At 38.1% G+C, this 21903-nt stretch overlaps 6 protein-coding genes across 9 annotated transcripts; 3 read left to right on the plus strand and 3 right to left on the minus strand.

Annotated features, from left to right (window-relative positions):
* Window positions 7-3366, plus strand: LOC104793552 (DEAD-box ATP-dependent RNA helicase 6-like). 2 transcript variants are annotated; one of them, XM_010519922.2, is made up of 10 exons: window positions 7-706; window positions 832-892; window positions 1008-1242; window positions 1363-1601; window positions 1748-1999; window positions 2095-2275; window positions 2353-2441; window positions 2537-2610; window positions 2708-2837; window positions 2925-3366. In XM_010519922.2, exons 1-9 carry the CDS (start codon window positions 357-359, stop codon window positions 2784-2786), a joined length of 1560 nt encoding a protein of 519 aa, XP_010518224.1. In that variant the 5' UTR covers window positions 7-356; the 3' UTR covers window positions 2787-2837; window positions 2925-3366. The 2 variants fall into 2 exon arrangements, with proteins under 2 accessions (XP_010518224.1, XP_010518223.1); XM_010519921.2 differs by having other exon boundaries at window positions 2932-3366.
* Window positions 3474-5350, minus strand: LOC104793553 (remorin). Its single transcript, XM_010519923.2, has 4 exons — window positions 5118-5350; window positions 4246-4299; window positions 4059-4146; window positions 3474-3953 (listed from the first exon to the last, which is right to left on the minus strand). Exons 1-4 carry the CDS (start codon window positions 5272-5274, stop codon window positions 3677-3679), a joined length of 576 nt encoding a protein of 191 aa, XP_010518225.1. The 5' UTR covers window positions 5275-5350; the 3' UTR covers window positions 3474-3676.
* Window positions 7985-10487, plus strand: LOC104793555 (O-glucosyltransferase rumi homolog). 2 transcript variants are annotated; one of them, XM_010519926.2, is made up of 7 exons: window positions 7985-8259; window positions 8335-8555; window positions 8664-9232; window positions 9334-9526; window positions 9606-9670; window positions 9761-9971; window positions 10060-10487. In XM_010519926.2, exons 2-7 carry the CDS (start codon window positions 8373-8375, stop codon window positions 10429-10431), a joined length of 1593 nt encoding a protein of 530 aa, XP_010518228.1. In that variant the 5' UTR covers window positions 7985-8259; window positions 8335-8372; the 3' UTR covers window positions 10432-10487. The 2 variants fall into 2 exon arrangements, with proteins under 2 accessions (XP_010518228.1, XP_010518229.1); XM_010519927.2 differs by having other exon boundaries at window positions 7985-8555; window positions 8692-9232.
* LOC104793554 (AT-hook motif nuclear-localized protein 9) lies at window positions 10667-13300 on the minus strand. The gene is made up of 5 exons (XM_010519924.2): window positions 12046-13300; window positions 11702-11769; window positions 11482-11613; window positions 11229-11390; window positions 10667-11142 (listed from the first exon to the last, which is right to left on the minus strand). Exons 1-5 carry the CDS (start codon window positions 12479-12481, stop codon window positions 10894-10896), a joined length of 1047 nt encoding a protein of 348 aa, XP_010518226.1. The 5' UTR covers window positions 12482-13300; the 3' UTR covers window positions 10667-10893.
* LOC104793557 (UPF0187 protein At2g45870, chloroplastic) lies at window positions 14940-16806 on the plus strand. 2 transcript variants are annotated; one of them, XM_010519928.2, is made up of 4 exons: window positions 14945-15739; window positions 15828-15995; window positions 16102-16308; window positions 16409-16806. In XM_010519928.2, the coding sequence occupies exons 1-4, from the start codon at window positions 15053-15055 to the stop codon at window positions 16583-16585; spliced, it is 1239 nt and encodes a 412-aa protein (XP_010518230.1). In that variant the 5' UTR covers window positions 14945-15052; the 3' UTR covers window positions 16586-16806. The 2 variants fall into 2 exon arrangements, with proteins under 2 accessions (XP_019082418.1, XP_010518230.1); XM_019226873.1 differs by lacking the exon at window positions 16409-16806 and having other exon boundaries at window positions 14940-15739; window positions 15828-15991; window positions 16102-16182.
* Window positions 17134-21321, minus strand: LOC104793558 (beta-amylase 7-like). Its single transcript, XM_010519929.2, has 11 exons — window positions 20849-21321; window positions 20095-20688; window positions 19726-19992; window positions 19428-19505; window positions 19143-19346; window positions 18800-18994; window positions 18500-18664; window positions 18136-18396; window positions 17823-18041; window positions 17507-17726; window positions 17134-17427 (listed from the first exon to the last, which is right to left on the minus strand). The coding sequence occupies exons 2-11, from the start codon at window positions 20503-20505 to the stop codon at window positions 17384-17386; spliced, it is 2064 nt and encodes a 687-aa protein (XP_010518231.1). The 5' UTR covers window positions 20506-20688; window positions 20849-21321; the 3' UTR covers window positions 17134-17383.

The following is a 21903-nucleotide window of genomic DNA, read 5'->3' on the forward strand; positions in this document are numbered from 1 at the left end:
AAAAAAAAAAAAACGGGAAATCAATAAAATAAAAAAACAACGAAACGACTCCGGCGGCGAGTGTTTGTGTCTCTGTGTTTTGTATCTTTCCTTCACTTTCTCAGTAAACCAGACGACAAATTTTCCCGAGAAAAATTATTATTTCTCTTCTTCAATTATTCTCTTTTTTTTTGTTTTTGTGTGGATTAGTTGTTCCGATCTTACCTTGGAGAGTTTGAATCAATCATCTCCATTACGAGTTGTTGTTTTTAAGCCAGCCTCTTACTATTTTCTTTTGAGCTGTTGAAGATTTATTGTTCTTAGTAAAATTAGGGTTCTCTCTCTGTTGTGTATAATTTGGAGATCGGATTTGTGTGATGAATAATAATAACAATAATAGTAGAGGAAGATTTCCTCCGGGGATTGGAGCGGCGGGTCCTAATTTTCAGTCACGGACTCCGAATCCTAACCCGCCTCAGCAACCTCAAGAGTACCTTCAGTCACGTTCTCCGTTTCCCCAGCAACCTCAAACTCAACCTCCACAGTTTCTCCAGTCTCAACCTGATGCTCACCAGTTCGTTCAACGGTCTTACCCACAGACCAATCCTCAGCAGATTCAACAGCCACAACAACAATGGTCTGGAGGACGCGCTCAGCTATTTAGTGATCCGAGTTACGTTGATGAAGTCGAGAAGACGGTTCAATCTGAAGCTAACAACGATTCTAAGTAAGTAATTGTTCATAAGAATGGTTGTCATGAATGGTGCTCTTGATGTGCTGAAGTAGTAGTGGTGTTTTAAGTTTTTTGCCTACTTTGAGCTTAACAACTATGTGTATTCTCATATTTATTAGTACTCAAGACTGGAAGGCAACCTTAAAGCTGCCTCCACGAGATGAGCGTTACCAGACAGAGGTATGATATGATTCGTTTATCTAATAATTGCTTCTCAAGGTTTCCTGATTTATCAACCCTTGTTTTGAGAAGACGGCATTCCCTTAGAGCATTTTTTTTTTCATGTCGTCTGCAGGATGTGACTGCCACTAAAGGAAATGAATTTGAAGATTACTTTTTGAAGAGAGATTTGCTTAGAGGAATTTACGAAAAAGGTTTTGAAAAGCCTTCACCTATTCAGGAAGAAAGCATCCCTATTGCATTGACTGGCAGTGATATTCTTGCTAGAGCCAAAAATGGGACTGGCAAGACTGGTGCCTTCTGCATTCCCACCCTTGAGAAAATTGATCCAGAGAACAATGTCATTCAAGGTTTGTTTACTTCCCCTTTCAGCAATCTTCTCTCCCTCCTTTTTTCCATTTATATAAAGCTACTTTCTTGCTGGGTTTTCTTTACTTTGCACCCCCTTGTTGATCTATCTTCTTGTGCAGCTGTGATTCTCGTTCCAACCCGAGAGCTGGCCCTTCAGACATCACAGGTTTGTAAGGAGCTTTCCAAATATCTAAACATTGAGGTTATGGTCACCACTGGTGGTACCAGTCTGAGAGATGATATCATGCGTTTATATCAACCTGTACACTTGCTGGTTGGAACTCCTGGAAGAATATTAGATCTTTCCAAAAAGGGTGTGTGTGTTTTGAAAGATTGTACCATGCTTGTAATGGATGAGGTGAGTTCCTGATTCTTTTTGGCTCTTTTGTCTGCTATACCTGAGCTACAAATCAATTCCTGTTATCCTAAATATTTGCAAATTGGATAGACTATTTTTCTTTTTCTCGTGAGCTCGTTGTTCTGACTCGCAAACATCTTTACTAGGCCGACAAGCTTTTGTCTGTAGAATTTCAACCTTCCATAGAGGAGTTGATACAGTTCTTGCCAGAAAACCGTCAGATTCTGATGTTTTCGGCTACATTTCCTGTCACTGTGAAGTCCTTCAAGGATCGATATCTCAGGAAGCCTTACATTATCAATCTCATGGATCAGCTCACACTTGTGGGTGTTACCCAATATTATGCTTTTGTCGAAGAGAGACAGAAGGTGCACTGTCTGAATACACTATTCTCTAAGGTCAGATTTACACACAGCACTAGGCCCAGATGTTTTATTTTCTGGCTACTTAATGTAGTGGATCTTTATAAGGCATTCTTGTTTATCAATTGCAGCTCCAAATAAACCAATCCATTATCTTTTGCAACTCTGTCAATCGTGTGGAGCTGTTGGCCAAGAAAATCACAGAACTCGGTTACTCATGCTTCTATATCCATGCTAAGATGGTTCAAGATCATCGGAACAGGGTTTTCCATGATTTCCGCAATGGTGCTTGCAGAAACCTTGTTTGCACTGGTACGTTTAGTGCTACTTATTTACTTGAATAGCGACAAATGTGTTTAAGTTTTACGAGAAATGTCTGTCTGTTGCAGATTTGTTTACACGTGGGATTGACATTCAAGCTGTGAATGTTGTCATAAATTTTGATTTTCCTAGGACTTCTGAGTCCTATCTACACAGGGTATGTTAAAGGGAAACTGATACTGATTTGTAAATCTTAAGCACATTTTTCTTTTTCATATTGTGAATGGTTTTTTTGCTTCATTACATTACCAGGTAGGCAGATCGGGAAGATATGGACACCTTGGGTTGGCTGTGAATCTGGTAACTTATGAGGACCGCTTCAAAATGTTCGTGTGTTTTGTTCTGCTTTTGTCTCTTAACTGGTGTGGCCTCTCTTTTCGAACATGCAATAGCTTTCTTACTCATTTATTTGGTTTCCAACAGGTATCAAACTGAGCAAGAACTTGGAACTGAAATCAAGCCAATACCTTCACTTATCGACAAGGCAATCTACTGTCAGTAACTTCTACCTGGTGCACATACTCCACCCGGCAAGGCATTGATGGATTAACCGGTAAGACAAATCCCTCTCTAGGCATCTCGACATTAAAACCAAACTTGCATTGCTTATAGACCAAATTCCCAATGATTGATTTGTCAGTGTTCAGGTGTATTGAGGAGGCAAATCATTCACCTTTGGCAGCCACGATCTCGTTCCAGATATGGAGGCAACACAGAGCAATGTACCGAGGCAAGAAGAGACAGTATAGGTGGTTGATGGCGATGGAAGCGTTTGGTTTTAGCTAAACCTTCAAAGCAGTACTGGCTTGGTTTGGTTTGGTTCGAGGACTTCTTCTGCTGCATGATATGAACCTTTAAGCTGCCCTTCTCTCATTTTCATATTCTAAGAACCCTTTGACTTTGGGTTTGGGTGTTTTCTGACTTATCTTGGTTTCTTTTGTTTTAAGACTTGAAGACGTAGGAAGGAATTTCATAGTAAGATCAAATCGAAGAAGACATTTTTTTACTTCATTCTCTTGCTTATTACTCCTAGATCCACCTGTGTCTTCAGCGTTGTCTGATCTATTAAGGGTTTTACTTGATGTGTGTGTGTGTCGAGTCAAGTTTCTCAACATTACAGAAATCTAAGGATCAAATGTGAGATCGTAAACAGACATACAACTGAAACAAAAAAAAAAGCAAACCATGATTGATGCTTCTTCATACGATTATACTCCATAAAATCTTTCACTTTAATGTTGTTTTTTTACACATAATCACCCAATATATAAACAAGCCACACAACCAAACAAATAACCAAAAACTATAAGAAAGCTGTTTAATCACACAAAAGAAAGGAAAAGAGATGAATTGTTACAAACAATGACCTGAGGGACAAATTTTAATAAAGACTTAGAAACATCCACAAGTTGCCTTTGGTACTACACCAGTGGCTCTATACTTGGCAGCCATTTCTTCAGCCTTGAGAAGCTCTTCTCCTTTCTTAGCTTCAACCATTGCTCTCTTCTCTTCTGCTTCCTTGTGAATTGCAGCTACTTTATTCTTCATTTTCTCACCGTACAGTGCTTTTTTCTTCTCTAGTTTTTCTTCGATCTTCCTGAGTTGAGCTTCTACGGCTGCTTTCTTGCTGTTCTCCCAAGCATGCACATCAGATGTCTTCTTCTGTGCCCTGTGCATTGTCATCATATTTTAAGATCATTAGCTGATTACTATCTGTAACAAGTGTAGTAATCTTCTGAATAAGGAGATCATGAAAATTTAGTAAGTGTTGTACCTGTTCTCAGCTTTAGACTTCTCACTCTCTTCCCATGCTTTGATGAATGACGTTTTCTTCTCCTTTTCCAAGTCTGCAAGTATCACATCTGACCAAAACAACACACACATAACATTTGATGTCATTTAGGGAACTAAGTAACCAGAACGTAGACATCAAAAACCAAATGATGTTGTTTAGCCCTGACCTCTATCGGCCGAACCAGATGAAGCTTTCTTCGGTGTATGCTCCTCGATGGGTTCTGCAAGAAGCTCCCTTATAAGTACAACACATTGACATTTGTTGCAAGAAGCTCACTTATAAGTTTATATCTTGATGCTCGAATTTGCTAGTCAGATATATATACTGTATATTGGTTGGTCATCAATTATAGTTATATTCATCGCCAACTAGTTTCCAAATCGAAGCTTATGAAAGATTCACATAAAAGCAAAGCAGAACATAACAATTAGGTTCAACAACTTAACTTTAGTTAAAGGGAATCAAAGAGTAGTAGTAGCAAGAGATATAATGAACTAAATGCAATTTGAAAATTGTTCAAAAAGTTAGTAATTGTTCATTACAACTTCCAAGAGTAAGGCAACTTTTTAAGAGAAAGGGAAAAAAAATGAAGGAATATTAGGAAAGTAAAACACTTTTCTTAATTCATAGCTGTCCACAACTAATTGTTATGATTCCCATATACTTACTTTTTGATAACACTAATTACAGGGGATCATTGCTTTATTATTTCCCTACCATAAACAGAAAATTAATCATATTATAATAATAGATTCCTTTGGAAAAACCTAAATTTTCTTGAAAAAAATAAAATCAAATGCCATGAATGAAGAAGTTCTTAAAAATACTAAATGGCGATGGATTTTAGAGTATAATAAACCTATCCAAACGAATTCACAACCTGCCTGAGGCAGTAAATCTAACCCTCAATTTCCAAGTACTAACTTAAACATGTTATCACAATTCATGAATCTCGTAAGTCGTAAGTAGAAAGATTACCATATATAAAAAACATACACATGTGTGTAGTAAATAAACAAAACAAAAAAAAAAACTTACTTTCAACAACGGTAAGAGCTTTGGATTCGACAGGAGGTGGATTGTGAACCTTCTCCTCCGCGACTTCAACTGGAGCAGGAGGAGTCGCTTCCTTCGCCGGAGCTAAAACCGCCGGAGATTCTACGTCAACCTTACTCGTCTTTTGCTCCTCCGCCATTACCTCTCAGCCGAAGAACAGAATGTTTTTTTTTCTTGTAAGAAAGGGAAAAATACAAAAAAAAAAAAAAAAAAAAAATCTTCGATTTTTAAGCCAATAATAGTTAAAGAGAAGAGAGTTTTTATATCCTCCGTTAGCTTATACCGTTGGAGCGTACTACGCGCGTTTAATCTGTGTGAGACACTTGTTTTGCTTCACCGTTGATGTTTTCGTACCCATGTGATCGTGCGGCTGTAAAGTTTTGTTTACGCATTGGATGCGTTCCATGTGATTAAACATCTCACTGCCGACAGGTAAAGTTGTTCAATGATGCCACCTCACACCTCTGTAGGGAAAAAAAAATTCTATTATAGTAGTATCATTCTTTTGTTAGATGAATATATTCAACAAAACTTAACTTTTCCAATTCATTCGATCGATCTACATCCCAATAAAATTTAAGTAACCAAAAAAAAATTAATGTAGCTGCTAATCATATCAAACCAAAAAATTAAGTTGAACCTAAATTAGAGTGAACCAAGAAAATAGTACTCGAATTTTAAATAAGGGCGAATTTGCTTGATAACCACAACAAAAAAAGTAACAAAGAAAATAGCCAAATAATGAACTAAATTAAGTGAGTAACCATTAGCTTAGGAAAAAAGACAAGGGAAGGGTATGGTGAGGTTCATGCGCAATCACCAAAGAGTGTTAGTGTAGAAGATATTTATTTATTTATTTGGATAAATAGATGATACCCCTTTATATTTTATTTAAATATATCTTTTCAATAAAATTAATTAAAATTTTGAAATTTATCATAAAAAGTTACATTTTTTTCTGCATTTGACATAACTTAAGTTTTTAAAATCGGATGTTGAAAATTTTAAATGATAAATAGTGTTTATAATAAGAATTATACTATGACTATAAAATGGTATAGAACATATAAAATGGTATAGAACATTCATACAACCCAAATCGTGAATTAAACTCATAATAAAAAAAATGCTAAATTCTAAGGAATACAACATAAGCAACTCAAGCAACTGTGTTAAATACTAACTATAAAAGATAAAAATAGGTAACTCAAACGACTAAATTAAACACACAAAAAATGTTATACCGTAAGAGATACAATATATGCAACCCACATAGATAGCTCAAACCGAATTAAACGCACAATAAAGAAAAAACACTATACCCTTAGGGATACAAAATAGGCAATCCAAACAATTGTATTAAACACTAACCGTACATGCCCTACATATTAACCGAGTTAAATACTGACAATCAAACAATAAAATATACAAAATGTTTATGTATTTCTAATTAAAGTTTGAATTAATGTATGTATGCAATGTAAATAATTTGAAACTTGAAAAATATACTTTTAAAAATGGAATAGAGTGTTGTTATATTCTATATATTACAAAGATTTTTGTTGTTTTAGTTAGTGTATAAATTATATTTTCTCATCTTAATATCTTTAAATCATAATAAACATATAAAAATCTATAGTTTTAACTGGATTTGTGAAATTAAAATAGTTTGTTCAAAAGAAAATTTATTACAAAATATGAAAAAGTAAAGAAAAAAAGAAAAAACTGTTGCCAAATGAGAGATGGCAAAAATATGTAAGCATATATATAAAGAAGAATACATACGTAGACAAAAGAATAGGGGCGAGTGGCAACAGTTAATATCTAGTGGGGCTATAATTGTCATTAATATGTATTATATAGAGTATACGATGTTTTCATGGTTAGAACAGTGAATTATAATTTTTTTGTTAGTCATTACTGCTAATTTCCCTTTAAATAATCTAAATGGACCAAAAGGGTGACGTGGAGCCTCACTGAGTGGACACGCTGGAAGACAGATATGGATAATGTCTTGGATTGGACTTGACTTGGACGGTCCAAGTTGGACCTACTTTACCCAATTTTCGCCGCGCGCGTGTACAGAACGTTCCGGTTAAGGAGACGCGTGGTATTGAAGGTGACTAAACCGGTTTAAGGCATGTGATATATGGGGGCCCTTTATTTATGACTTTGCTCGTTTGGTGTTAGAAGAAAAACCTACTCATGTGAGATGGAGACATCTCTTATTTTCCTCACTGTTTGGGCCTTTTTGTGAATCTTAACGGCCCAACGGGTATTTTAATTTCCTGCCCAGCTGGTTTTTAATTAAAAAGAACGTTGTAATTTCTTTTTCTTTTTTTCTTCTTTTCAAATCAATAAAGTACAGTAGTAGTAATTAAATAGGATGATTAAGGGTTAATCCCTAATCACAGATTCACAAGTTCAGAGATTTGAACAGCCTGGGAAAGATGTAAAGACTGTACCGTAGATTTGTTTTTCTAAGAATAATAATAATAATTTTTTTAAAAGTATACAACATGGAATTATTTAGGATTATTTACCTGTCTTGTATAATGGGTGGTCGAATAATGGTCTCTGATGTCACTTAACTTTAATTTAATGGGGAGTAACTAATAAAGGTTTTACCTTCTTTCTACGAAGTTGGGATTCTTTTTTTTTTTCAAAATTTAAAAGCATGTATAACAAACTTTTATAAAGAGGACTTTAAACTTAATTGAACTCTTTAACATTTTTATTTTTATGGTAGTAAGCAGATTATTTTGGTAAACCAAAAACGTTTGTATCTCTGATGTATCATTGTCTGTCTCTATATATGGTGATATAGGATCATAGGAACATGGATGACCATTTTCCTTAAACTGATAAAAATACTATAATTTCTTTAATATTATTCACCAACATTAACCCTTCGAAAATCTAACAAAAAAAAGAAAGTAACCGATATTCACACAACGATATGAACTTCATTAACACAAAAATGATGTGAACACAAAAAGTAAACGATATTCACATTAACCCTTCTAAGTGTTGAAGAAAACGTGAAACAAGATTCAAAATCCTCGTTGAAAAGCACCAGTCGAAAACTCAAGATCAAAACCTCTGAGTTTTCTCATCACCTTCGGTAACGGTTTCATCTCGCCTGATTCTTGTTTTTCTTCTCTTCATGTTGAATGTTTAATTGTGAGCATATATATAGAAATAAAGGCAGAAGTAGATAGATATATCGATTCATTCATGCTTCAACGGGCAAGCATGAAGAGGAACAACAACAACGATCCTCAAACGAACAAGCATAATTATGTCTGTCTTAAAACGGCGTCGAATCCAGGCAAAAGCATCGCAAAAGCTACTCTGTTCCTCGTCACCTCTCTCTTCATTTCTGCTGGTCTCTTACACTTATTGGGTTGTTTTGATTTTGTGAGTTCGATTTTCTTTTTTCATATATATATATATATATATATAGATATACAATTTTATTCAATCAAGTGAATGTTAAACTTAATACTAATTATTTCATTATATTAGTTTCTGTTCATGAAGACAACTTTGGCAGGACTGAAGCAAGTAACAGCAATCAGAAAATCACAACCAATCACGAACCAAAGATTCCCTAACCAATGCGTACAGAAGAACAACCAAACACGACATCAAACTCCCGAGGATGGCTCCTCGAGAAACAACAAAGCAAGAAGCAACCATTCGCGGCCATCCACGTGTCCTTCTTATTTCCGTTGGATCCACGAAGATCTACGGCCATGGAAAGAGACAGGTATCACGAGAGGGATGCTTGAGAAAACGAGGAGGACGGCGCACTTCAGGGTGGTTATCCTCAACGGGAGGGTGTACGTTAAGAAGTACAGAAAATCTATTCAGACGAGAGATGTTTTTACTATGTGGGGTATCGTACAGCTGCTACGGTGGTACCCTGGTAGACTGCCAGATCTTGAGCTCATGTTTGACCCTGACGATAGACCAACCGTCCGATCTAGAGACTTTCAAGGTCAACAGCATCCGGCCCCGCCTCCTTTGTTCCGTTACTGCTCAGATGACGCCAGCTTGGATATCGTCTTCCCTGATTGGTCCTTCTGGGGCTGGTAAACTAAAAGCAACACACGTTTGTTTAATCTAGATTTTAATTATGAGATTCTCTCCATTAAATGTGGGCTTATACTGTGCTTTATTGTTATTGGGCCAGGGCTGAGGTTAATATAAAGCCTTGGGCTGAATCGCTAGTGGCAATTGAAGAAGGGAACAAGATGACGCAATGGAATGATCGCGTGGCGTACGGTTATTGGAGAGGCAACCCTTATGTGTTTCCTACCAGAGGAGATCTTTTGAGATGTAACGTCTCAGCACAACAAGATTGGAACACTCGTCTCTACATCCAGGTATGGTTCGTCAACATACTAGTTAAATCTGATATACTATATACTATTAAATAGCTTAAATTTATTTATTATTGTGAAGGATTGGGATAGAGAGTCTAGAGAAGGATTCAAGAACTCAAACCTAGAGAACCAATGCACACATAGGTTACTTTTATTTTACTTTGCATTCTTTTGTTTTGGGATATGTATTTGCAAAATTCGATTATAAATTGTTGCCAAGTGAAATTGGAATAGGTACAAGATCTATATAGAAGGGTGGGCATGGTCAGTGAGCGAGAAATATATAATGGCATGTGACTCGATGACTTTATACGTGAGACCAAAGTTCTATGATTTTTACATACGAGGAATGATGCCATTACAACATTATTGGCCTATCAGAGACAACTCTAAGTGTACTTCCCTCAATTTTTCCGTACATTGGGGGAATACTCATTTGGACCAGGTTTGTATGTTTTATTTCACTTTAATTAGACCCCATAGAGTTTTGTTTTGTTACCAAATTAACCCATTTATTTTATTTTTTAAAATAGGCGCGTAAGATAGGGGAAGAAGGGAGTAGATTTATAAGAGAGGAAGTGAGAATGGAATACGTATATGATTACATGTTCCATTTGATGAACGAGTATGCAAAACTTCTGAGGTTTAAGCTGGAGATCCCGTGGGGAGCAACTGAAATTACTCCGGATAGTATGGGTTGTCCGGCGACGGGACGTTGGAGAGATTTCATGGCGGCGGAGTCGATGGTGATGTTTCCTAGTGAAGAGTCTCCTTGTGAGATGCCTTCTCCTTATAACCCTCAGGCTTTAAGAGAGGTTCTTGAGAGAAAAGCTAATTTGACTCGTCAAGTTGAGTTGTGGGAAGATCAATACTATCATGATTTGGCTAATAGCAAGACGCCCTGACCAAATGGGCTCTTGTAGTCATATTGAAAGTAAAGGTAAACAAGTAATTTTTTTCCCGACTGACTAGTAAATATTACGAATCTCAAGTTATACAATCCTTTTTAATGAATAAATTAATTTAACTATGAACAATGAATGATATCATCTACTCTGGTCCGGCCAACTTTTACCGGAGACTCTCTTCAGTTATTGAACTGAAATCTAAGCTGTAGAATCAAAGTTTCAAGCAAACATAAAGACTGAACAATCTGAAATAAAGAAATGAAGAAACTCTGCAAATCTTCGGAGTTACAAAGACAACAAAACCAAATATGCTTAGAGATTTGAGAGGTACACTAATAGAGTCAATCTTTTACCCTAACATTTCCACATACCTTTGTTCAGAGGTTAGATTATATTCCTTCTTCTTCTTCTTCCTAGAGTCCATGCTTTATATACACAGAGTTCTTGCTATCATCATCATCAACCGCGCCTTAAATCAATATCAGCATGAGCATGACGCATATCCATTTGCCTTGAACCTGTTGACCATATCAGGTTTTGGCTTGGCTGTGGCTGTGGCTGCGGCTGCTGAGGGACAGGCGATATTGTGTTGCTATTATTATCTAGAACTTGATGATCATCAGTATCTTGAACAACTTCAGAAGCTTCTTCTTCTCGTTTCTTGGTCTTGATCTTTGGAGCTGCCCAGATGAAGCTCCCTACAATAACCTGATAGGCCCCAAGAGTGTATATTCAACCCCAAGAACTATGACTTGCAACAAAAACCAGAGCTCAAGAAAAAGTTAAAACCAAACCTGAACAGGACTTGCTGCTATTAAAGGCCCCCCAATGGCACCACCAATCACACGCCCATCGGGACTAGCAAGCGAAACAGATAAGTTTCCAGTACGATTACGGAAGCTTCCATCAGTAGCCACTAGATAAGATGTTGATAACGCTAGGATTTCAAACCGGCCCTGGAAAATATATACAAAACAAATGTTTATAAGGAAACAGTAAAATCCCACCAATGTATCTCTCTATAGTGAAAATGTTCAAAGATGGAACCTCGTATTTAATGGCTCCGGGGGATGCTGATGGTTGAAGAAGTGTTGCAGTAGAGACTGCACCACTTGCAGATAAAACGCAAATCGCTCTTGGACCTTGTTGAGAGAATGATATAACCTTTGATGCAATATCCTGATGCAACCGTTTCAAAGCTTTTCAGAAAATAGCTAAATATAAAAACATTTCAAGAAAGCTCTGTAATAATGATTTTTAACACTACTTCTCCTATTGAAACCGCGATAACATGTGGCGTGAAGCTCATTCCAGAAGATGAAGGCATCAATTGACCTAACCAATCGAAAACAAAACCAAACAAATTAAGTTCATGGATTCAATAACTGAATGTCTAATTCATAGAGTTTAAGTAGAGCATAATACATAGACAGACAACAAATAAGATCCATTTAAGAAAAGTTTTAAGATTTTCCTACACATCAGGAGTAAACAATTAAATATTTCGACTTACGAAAACATTAAATAATCCTAGTTCTTGATCTTCTTGAAACAATAAATAGTGGAGCTTTTTTTCCTCAAGATTACAAGTTCTAGAGATAGTTGGTTTACCAATAGAAGCCGATCTTTGTTTCTTGCCGGAGCCCGGAGGTCGACCACGGCCACGTTTGTTAGAATTGTTCGGAGTAATGGTCGAAACAGAGGAAGAAGACAATGCCAAAGAAACAGAACCGTCTTGTCCGTATTTTCTAGGTCGTCCTCTCTTTCGCTTTATCGGAGCCTCACTCAGAGGCGGAGGAGGAGCAATCATATTAACGCCTATATGATGAGGAAGAGCTCCAGCCGTTGCCGGAGAAGGATCACCATGTAAAGAAGGAGATCCGAACCCAGTGGAGGCTGACCCGAATAAAGAGTTCTGATTAGGTAAGTGACGAAGCCCTTGTTGCTGTGATGATCCGTGAAAGGTAGGAGGACCAGACCCGGATAATCCTCTCTGGATATAGTAAGAACCCGACCCGGATAATCCCATTGCATCTCTTCGATCCATTTTTGCATTTACAAGAAAGACTCTTTTTTGAAACTTTTTTTAAGTGAAGTAGAAGATACGGATACAACTTGTGTGAGAAACCCTAGAGAAAAGATTGTGGCTAGAATTATGAGAGGAGAGAGAGGATAAATGGATAAGAAGAGAAACAGAATCAAAGGTGGAGACTTTATGATGAAGATATAAGCTTGGAGAGAAAGGAACATGCAAAGCTTAATACTAAATACTTTCTCAGCTTTACTTACTTAACTACTTCTCTCTTTCGTTCTTTCTCACCATAAGCAAGCAAACAAGAAAAGCTTTTCTCTACACTTCTATCAACAATGGTTAAGACTTGTTTTAAGGGCTATCTCTCTCTCTCTCTTCTTGAATTTTGCTTTTCTCTTTTCTTGATGACAGAAGGAAACAGAAACAAACAAAAAACCTCTAACAGACCCTCTCTCTCTCTCTCTCTCTCTCTCAAGCAAAAGCATTTACTGTGAGGATAACAACAATGGGATCTTATTGTAATTTTGATTTTTCTCTTATTTTTGAGTTGGAAATTCAAAATCCTAATGAATAACTGACTTTGACTGTAGCTCTCTAGTATAGCAACTAGGCATCTATCTGTATGGCTCATGACTCATTCTTGATCAGGCGCGTGTATCACACATTCATCAACATATCACTGTTCATTCTTCAGAACTTAAAAAAAAATCTAACACAGCTTGCTTTGATGAACGGACTCTTCTTCTCTCATTACTGTTCCTTACCTATAGACTTGATTGATCATCTTTGGAAATTGATATTGAGACAGAAGAGTCTGTGGAAAGAGAGTGTAGTCCACGCGCCAGAGACTGAGAAATGATTTGGCCTGTGTGGTCAGATAGACTATATAGCCCACTGGCTTCCACTATGAGAGCTAGTTTGTTTTTCGACGAGAGGCTGATAAGAAGAAGAAATCTACAAAAATATCTCCTAAGGACCCATTGATGGGATGATATAACCTCTCAAAGCTTTTGAGATCTTCCCTATTAGAATCCAACTTTAGTGTACCATGTAATGTGTGACACTGTTTGTATAAGACTTTTGATTAAGACAAACATGACCTTTTTCTTTTCTTTCTAGAAACAGTTTCTTTATACGTTTTGTGGAATGTTGTAATAAACCAGAAGAGATCTTGGCTTTGACTAATATACCATGGTAAGTCTTATGCCCAATATGAACGTACTTGTGTCTTTGTTTTGCTCACCTAAAAAGTTGATTTTTTTTCCTCTCTCAGAGCAGTGAGGAGCAATATACATTTGACAGAGTTGGGTCGTGTGATTCAGCTCAGTTAAAGGAATGAGAAGAATAACCGAATCCTGATTGATCCGAGCAGGTTTGATAACAAAATCTTGAACTCGAAAAGAAGAGTGATACATAAGAGTATTATAACCTATTAAAAGGAAGAAGCTAGCTTCAACTTGACTTTTTCAAACGAAACTAAAGAGACAAAGACGACAATGTAGAACAGAGGGTTACATACAAGTGAAAAGAAAACTGAGGATCCTTGTCAATTGTCTAGCTCCATGGCCTGAGCAGCTTTAGCTTTAGCAGCTGGAGTCAGTTTCGTTTTCAATTTCTTCTTGCCAACAGAAAACCCACCTGCCTTCTTCTTCCCACTTCCATCAACCTTGACAACAAAATCAACCAACACACATATATCATCAAACCACTCAAAACAACTTCAGTAAAAGATAGGAATAGTCAAGACATAGTCAGATGTTTTTAGTAAGAAGATTCAATATATCCTATTCCCCCAAAATAAGCTTCTGATTAACACTATAGACCAGACTGACTCCAAGCAAATTCGATTCTAATTAAACCATTTCACTACAAGTAACTCACTAACTAGACAACAGCATCGGTTTGCTACTTAAATTAACACCATGACTATGAACTAAATATTCAGAATTAAGAGAAAAGAGACAGAAAAGGTTCTTACTTTCATCTTGTTCTTGTTCGCATGAAGCTTCTTGATCTTCTTGTCCTGTAATTCTTTCTCTTCTGCAAACCGACAAAAAAAAAGTCCTAATTTCGTTGAGAACCTATGTATACACATACATGCTTATCGAATTGAAATCGTTCTAAGAGATAATAAAGAAACCTACTTTGAAGATTGTACTCGTGCTGCTTCTTCCTCTTGGCTAAATTGTTCTTCTTCGACATTTTTTTCCCCAACCCAACTTTTGATTGTTCAGATGCGTAATCTCTCTCTATAAGCCCTAAATTTCAACGGGAGTCATTGAAACGATGTCGGAGCATATAGGGTTTAGAATTTTATGGGCTTAAAAGATAAGACATTGGTCGTTAAGGCCCAAAAAGTATATAAATTAAATATTAAATAAGGCCCATTGAAGTTTCAGAAAACGATGTCGTAGTAGCCATCGCACAACTGTTCCAACGACCCCCCCTGCTCCAAATCTCACACTTGTCTCCTTTACTTTTTGCACTCTGCAATTTTTTTGCATGTCTTTGTTTTCTCTTCTTCGTCTTCTTCATTGTTGTTTCCACCAAAATCCCTAACCCTAAAACCTCGATTTTCCCGCCAAAATGTATCAGTCGATGAACCTATCCTTTTCTTCTAATTTTAACCACCGAGCCTTTCTCAAACCACGACTATGCTCCGGGATCTCCGCCACCAGACCTCCCAAATCCCTCCATTTCAAATTCAATCCTTCCTGCGCCTCCTCCGCCCCCAAATCCGACGATTCATCACTATCCGAAAAGCTTATTTCGCTTCTCAAAGCTGTCCCGAACTGGTCAGACGGCATCAAAGAGAGACGGATGCAGCAGAAACGTACCCTCTACAGTCACGAGAATTGGGTCAGACACAGAAGCTCACTACGGCATCTCCGTCACGTATCTTCGAGTACGTCTTCACGCGTTATATTGTCTTTGATTCCACCTGTTTGCTTCTTCACCACCGTCGCCATCTTGATCGCCTCCTATAACTCCGCCGTGGGTTTGGGCTGGTTGCCTGATTTCTTCCCCGTCCTTCGAGCTTCTCCTCTTCCGTATCAGTTGACAGCTCCGGCTTTAGCTCTTCTTCTTGTGTTTCGCACTGAGGCTTCTTATTCGAGGTTTGAACAAGGAAGGAAAGCTTGGGCTAAGATCATTAACGGAACCAATGATTTAGCTAGGCTTGTTATTTCTTCTGTTCGTGATGGCTCCGGTGATGAATTGATCATCAAAGATTCGCTTTTGCGTTACATTGCTGCTTTCCCTGTGGCGCTTAAGGTAGATCTCGTATCTATGTTTTGTGAAGAGTTGGGTTAGGTAGCGGAAGGTTGATTTGTGATTGATTGCAATTTTTTGTCATGTGCAGTGTCATGTGATATATGGTTCAGATATTGCTAGTGATCTCCAGAATGTGATAGACGAAGATGATCTGTCTTTGATTCTTCAATCCAAGCATCGTCCACGCTGTGTCATTCAATTCATTTCTCAGAGCCTTCAGCTGCTGAACTTGGACAGTACAAAGATAGATATGTTGGTATCTTTCTTGAATCTTTATAATCATTCTTGACTGTCATATCTGAACATAGTTCTGGTTAAGTCTCTGCGTGTGCTCTCATTAGTTAGTTAATCTCTTTTTACAGGAATCAAAGATGATGCAATTACAGGAGGGAATTGGTGTATGTGAACAACTAATGGGCATCCCGATACCACTTTCCTACACACGACTAACGTCGAGGTTCTTAGTCTTATGGCATCTTACACTCCCTGTTATCCTCTGGGATGATTGCCGCTGGAATGTTGTTCCTGCTACTTTCATTAGCGCTGCATCTCTCTTCTGCATTGAAGAAGTACTTTAAGTTCTTTATCCTTTGCAAAATTCCAATTTCTTCCAAAGAATCTTGCTTGCCTTGTAATCACTCTTTACGTTTTTACTTGAAATTTCTACAGGTGGGTGTTCTTATAGAGGAGCCATTCTCTATGCTGGCTTTAGACGAGCTATGTGCAATGGTGGCTAGTAATATTGATGAAGCTGTTGAATCCGAGAAGGTTATAAGCAATCGGATCATCAACAAGAAAAGGGTCTATGAGATTAAGCACTCATCAAATGGTTGGCATAAATCTTGAAGTAATTAATTGCAGTATATGTACTCTGTGTTGTCATATGTGATGGCTAACTTAGATATGTTGAAGTATTGAATGTAACACGTATAATTTAGTAGACTTTTGGTAGGGAAACTTCACCGTGTAATGTGTATCTTTCTCGGTGTCCCTTGTTTGTTGTGCTTGTATATATGGCATTTGCAGTTTCTGCTTTTACGGCGGTGATGTTTTACTCCCGTTGGTTATTTCTCAGGTTGTTATTATTATAAAATTCAAACAAATACGTGATTGTTTGTACTAATTATTTATAGAAGATGATTCCTAACAGCTGATTCCTCCGACAGTCGATGTGGGACACTTTTTGTTTTTTAAACATCATTGGAGCGAGACAGCGACACCTGTTCCGAATAAGCTATGTGGGTATCAATTGAAACTAAACAAAATAGACCTCAATATCAACTTTTACGCAAGTTGAAGGTTTTGCACTTATGCTCAATGATACTACTTTTCCCGAACATAATAAACCAAAATAGCCAATATAATTCAACTGTTGAGCTTATCTCCATTTCAAGTAGTGATCGATAATCTTCAAATGTGGAAGCAATGAATTTCATAACAACTATGGCTACCAAAAGATAAGATGGTTTAGCCAAAGCCACAGGCTTCTTTTTGTAATCTCTCTCTCTCTCTCTCTCTCTCTCTCTCTCTCTCTCCCTCTCTTCATTTTTTTAATGACAAAATTTACAGAATGATGCTAAACTACTAAAATTAACAACATTAACAGTATAAATAATTTCAGCTGATCCAGGGACAAACAAAACTCTAAACCTGTTGATGATGGTGATGATGATTCATTACAGTTTCCCCTGTAACGACCAATAAAAATAATCAGAACTTCAGAGACTTCAAACAGTGAAGCGTAAACAGAGATTCGGATTTAATTACCATGCAATTTCTTGACAAACCGCTCAAATTCAACAATGTTATGTCCTTCCATAAGAGCTGGGATCAGTCTACTATAGGCAAATGATGACAAATGCCTTCTATCTGGATCGTTCGGAAACTTTACGCTTTCTAACATTTTGTTATACCCAACTCTATCATGGCAAGGAAGCGAGTTCTCTCGTGCAATCGGTGTATCGCTATCCCAAGCAGCGTTTAGCACCTGCAAAAAACTCAAGTTTAGATTGAAATTTTGGTGATAACTGATAAGCGCAGGCTTAAGAGATCGATATATGATTCCAAGTATGTTTTTTTTTACCTGCCAAGCTACTGCCTCAGGCTCTCCTAATGCTCCTGAGAAATCATCTGGACGGTTAAGAACTTGCACTTCTCCGGATACAAAACTCAGAGTGGCACCATGCTTCTTAAGTGTAGATGCAATTGCAGCATAACCATCTCGGTTGCTCGGGTTGTAGAACCCAGCGGTTAGCTCAGCAGCATGGCTTGCTGTTTTGTACCACCAGTGGACGTCTGGGAGCTGTTTAAGTCAAAAAAAATTGTGATAAAACTATGAAAAAATAAGTCCAAAATATTATAGGGTTTTAAAATGGCTTAGAACTATAATCAATCACCTTTGCTGCAATGCAGCTACTGCTGAAAACTAGTTTAGCGAGAGAGAGGATATGGTCAGCATGATCTATCAAAACCTGTGAGTACCATTTGAGAAAGAATCTTCCATATAGGCCATCGAAGTCACCTCCATCACAGAAGAAACCAGTTCCCTGCGGCTGGGAATTGTAGGAGCCGGTGTTATCTGGGCCTCGAGCCCAAAAAAGGTGCCCCCTTGAATCTGCTGCCTTTCTCAGGCTCTTCAAGAGATACTTGTCATAACACTGTATTGGTCCAACGGAATGATCATTATGTGGAAGCCAAAGTTAGCTAGCTGGTGAAGCTTGTAGCTATCTCAAGAGTTAAGACTGTTGAAAAGAAATATACCTGAAACTCTCCAACACCTGGATATCGCCACCCGTGTTTTATGGGACAAGAAGGATACCGTAACTCTCCACAGGGTCCTAGTCCAATTTCAACCATCGATATTACACCATCTTCTACAAACTCTGCAAGTTCTATCCGAAAACTTCTCATGTAATCAAAGTACACCTAAAATATATCCACCAAAACCATAAACTGTTTCATGAGTTGGTTATTTCATATATTTGTGATAAACAAGAAGCAAATATTTATGGTTTCTAGGGAGATATATCGATGATAGCTTGCAGTCATGAGTATGTATACCTCAAGTGCAGTTCTGCCTCTTAAAATACGTTCCTTGTCAATACCCCAAGAAAGGCATTCTGGGTTTCGTCTTCCCTCTCTATCAGTGAAATATATGTCAGGATTGGTTCGCCCTATCTCTGCCACCCAGTGAGGAAGTGGGATGCAAACATCATCACCAACATTGCCTCCACATTCATGAAAGGACATTAGAACCTAGCAAGAAAATAAAGAAATTGGGATACATATGAAGCTTGGGAACAAATCATTCTAACAAAACCTCACTATGAAAAGTGTATCTTAAACAGACGACAAAAAAAAAAAAAAGTGTATCTTAAACAAATCACGCAGGCAAAAAACAGACCTGTATCTTAAGATTAAGATCGCGGACCATCTGAAAAAGCTGCCTATAACCATTCCAATTATACTCCTGTGGGGAATGACCCTCAACTATTCCCCACCAACAATCCACTTTAACCCCATCTACATGGATTGACTTCAAAATTCTCAAGTGCTTTAGCAGTCCATCTCGATCAGCCAATTCACACTTCATATTGATAACCCCAAGCTGTTGACATAGAAAAGTAGTTAGTAAGGAGATAAAATTGAAGGATAATTATGGGTAAATGCTAATATCAAAGTTGCTTACCGGTAACATCACATAAACCGGAACATAAGGAGTGCCAGAGAAATCTTGCTCAGTCAGATTTGAAGGAATCTCGAGAATCTACAAAATACGAAATGTGGAAGAGAGTCATCAGATTTGAACTCAGAGACGCGGATGGACGTAATCAACCATGCAGTGACAAGTTATTCAATTTTTGAACAAGTTTTCTTTAAGTTGAGGATAAAACTATCAACTTCATTTAATTCAAATAAGCAATGTAAATGCAAACGACTGAACTGTTACAAAATTAAATTTCTATGTACTTATGCAGTATCGCTACCTGTTTAGAGTTGATAACATCGACTGAACAACCAGCAAGCCCATCACCCTTATTTACACTGCCAACCAGTTCAGGAGATTGAGTTGGGGGTATATCATATGGAGATGGACCGGGTGCGAAAACACCTTTCATACGGCAAGAGCTGAGTTCCACTGGGCTTCTAGATGATACCACTCTAAGAGCAGGAGGTGAGGTTTGCTGTGATGCAATGTGAGAAGCTGATGAACCTGCAGCAACCGCAGAAGAACCACCAGGAGGCTTTGTCCCCTAAAAGGTTTAAGCAGAGGAAGCATATTAAGAAGACGCATTTGCTGGAAATGGATACATACAACAGAATACATAGCAGAGGGACAGGGTTTAAGTAAGTACCTGAGATTTGGATGGAAAGGTAGTTCCATCAGGAAGAACAACCCATCCAGCTTCCCTCGCCAAAGCCGCGATGACATCGTTAATATCAGCTCTAACTCTTAGATTATAATTCCCATGCCTACGCAACCCGCCTAGTATCCTTGCAGTTATAGCTCTTCGATGACGCTCTCTCAATTTAGTTCGCTCCTTCTCTTCAAGCGGTCTACTTCTGCGGCTTCCTCCTCCCCCAGGAGTACCCACTTGATCTTGCATAGACTGCTGAAACATGAACTCTTCATTACTACTCCCTGAACCTGCTCGTGTTGTTCCCCTATTCCGGTGGTCATCATCTTCTTCTTTGACATCCATATCCATATCTTCATCATCATCCTCTTCACTAGTTCCAAGCAGTTTATGCATATCCGTTGCCATAACTCCTCCTCTTATATAACCACCCAAACCTCTGTTAGTTTAAGAACGTGTAATGAAGATGTTCCATCTATGCTTGTCTGGTTTCAACAACACTCCACGTGTAAAACCTTCTGGACAATGCAGCCAAATATTCTATGAGTTGTGGGAGAGTCTCAGTCTAAGTTCCAAAATTCATCAAAGTTCCTACAAGACAAAAGTTTCATATAAACAGCATTTTCAACTAGAAACAGACAATAACATTGAAAACTTTGTGACCAACCAAACCAAACCAAACATAGTTAGTTAGTGTGTCTTCAAAGCACAATTGCATATTTAAGTAACCCTAATCTATATATCAATCTACCTCTCGGTGAGTAAGTCTCTAGCGCAATTCTCGATAATGGTCAGAATTCTCGTCGAGCAATACTAAAAATAGCCCTAGCAATGGAGATTCCGATGAAAAAATCCTCGCCTGTCGCCGTCGGCGAAACCAATAGAAAGAGAGCGGGGGGGCAGAAGAAGGCGGTGGATCTCCGGTCCGGCGGGTGAAAAGGGCGGATCTGGCCGTGAGATGGAGAAGGCGCGTGAAGGAGCGTGCAGCGTGAATTGGAAGACGAGCTTTTCACGCGTGTGTAGTGCTCGAGCGTGTCTGGGAGAATGAGGAGTGTGTGAAGGCAAGGCTTGGCACGAACTAGGCATGTGTGTTTGTGTTTTTATTTGTGCGTAAACAAAGGAAGAGAAGTGACGGGCTCATTAAACGTGTGAAGGGGAAAGCACGTGCCACCTCCACCATCACGAGATTTCGATGGCTCTCTGCGGCACACAAGGCTTGGGAGATCACGTGACATGCCTGACCCAGTCACAGTTCGCATGCTGTGATGTCTTCTTAATATGGTCGTTTCGAAACTGCGTGACGTTTTTCTATGTTAGGCGTGGACTGCATCCCGGTTTTGTTGAGTTTGAGCCTTTTATTGACGTGGCTTCATGAACCCTCTCTATGGTCTCGAGGGTTTGCGTTGAACTTCCATTTGTTGACCCAAAACATACATTCCAAAATACATATGTAGTCACTAGAAGATGTTGCAAATCCGATCTTTTTGGACAAAAATATCGAATGTCTTTGAATATTAAGATTGTCATTACAATGATCCTATATTGTCGCAATTTTGATGTCTACATTTTCCTAATGAAAATGAACAATTGGAATTACATTAGTATCTGGAAATTGTAATGATAAGGTGTAATCTATATATAGCAACCTTCATGATGAGATTAGTTTAGTATTTAATTAGAAAAAAATGGGACAACCTTGAGTTATACACACCTAACGCATATGTATTAGCAACCTTCATTATGAGATTGATTAACCAAATGTGGAAGGCACGTCTCTCCCCCACAACCAGATCAAACGGCCATAAT

This window comes from Camelina sativa, chromosome 6 (assembly GCF_000633955.1).
Source record: "Camelina sativa cultivar DH55 chromosome 6, Cs, whole genome shotgun sequence".
Taxonomy (NCBI): Eukaryota; Viridiplantae; Streptophyta; class Magnoliopsida; order Brassicales; family Brassicaceae; genus Camelina; species Camelina sativa.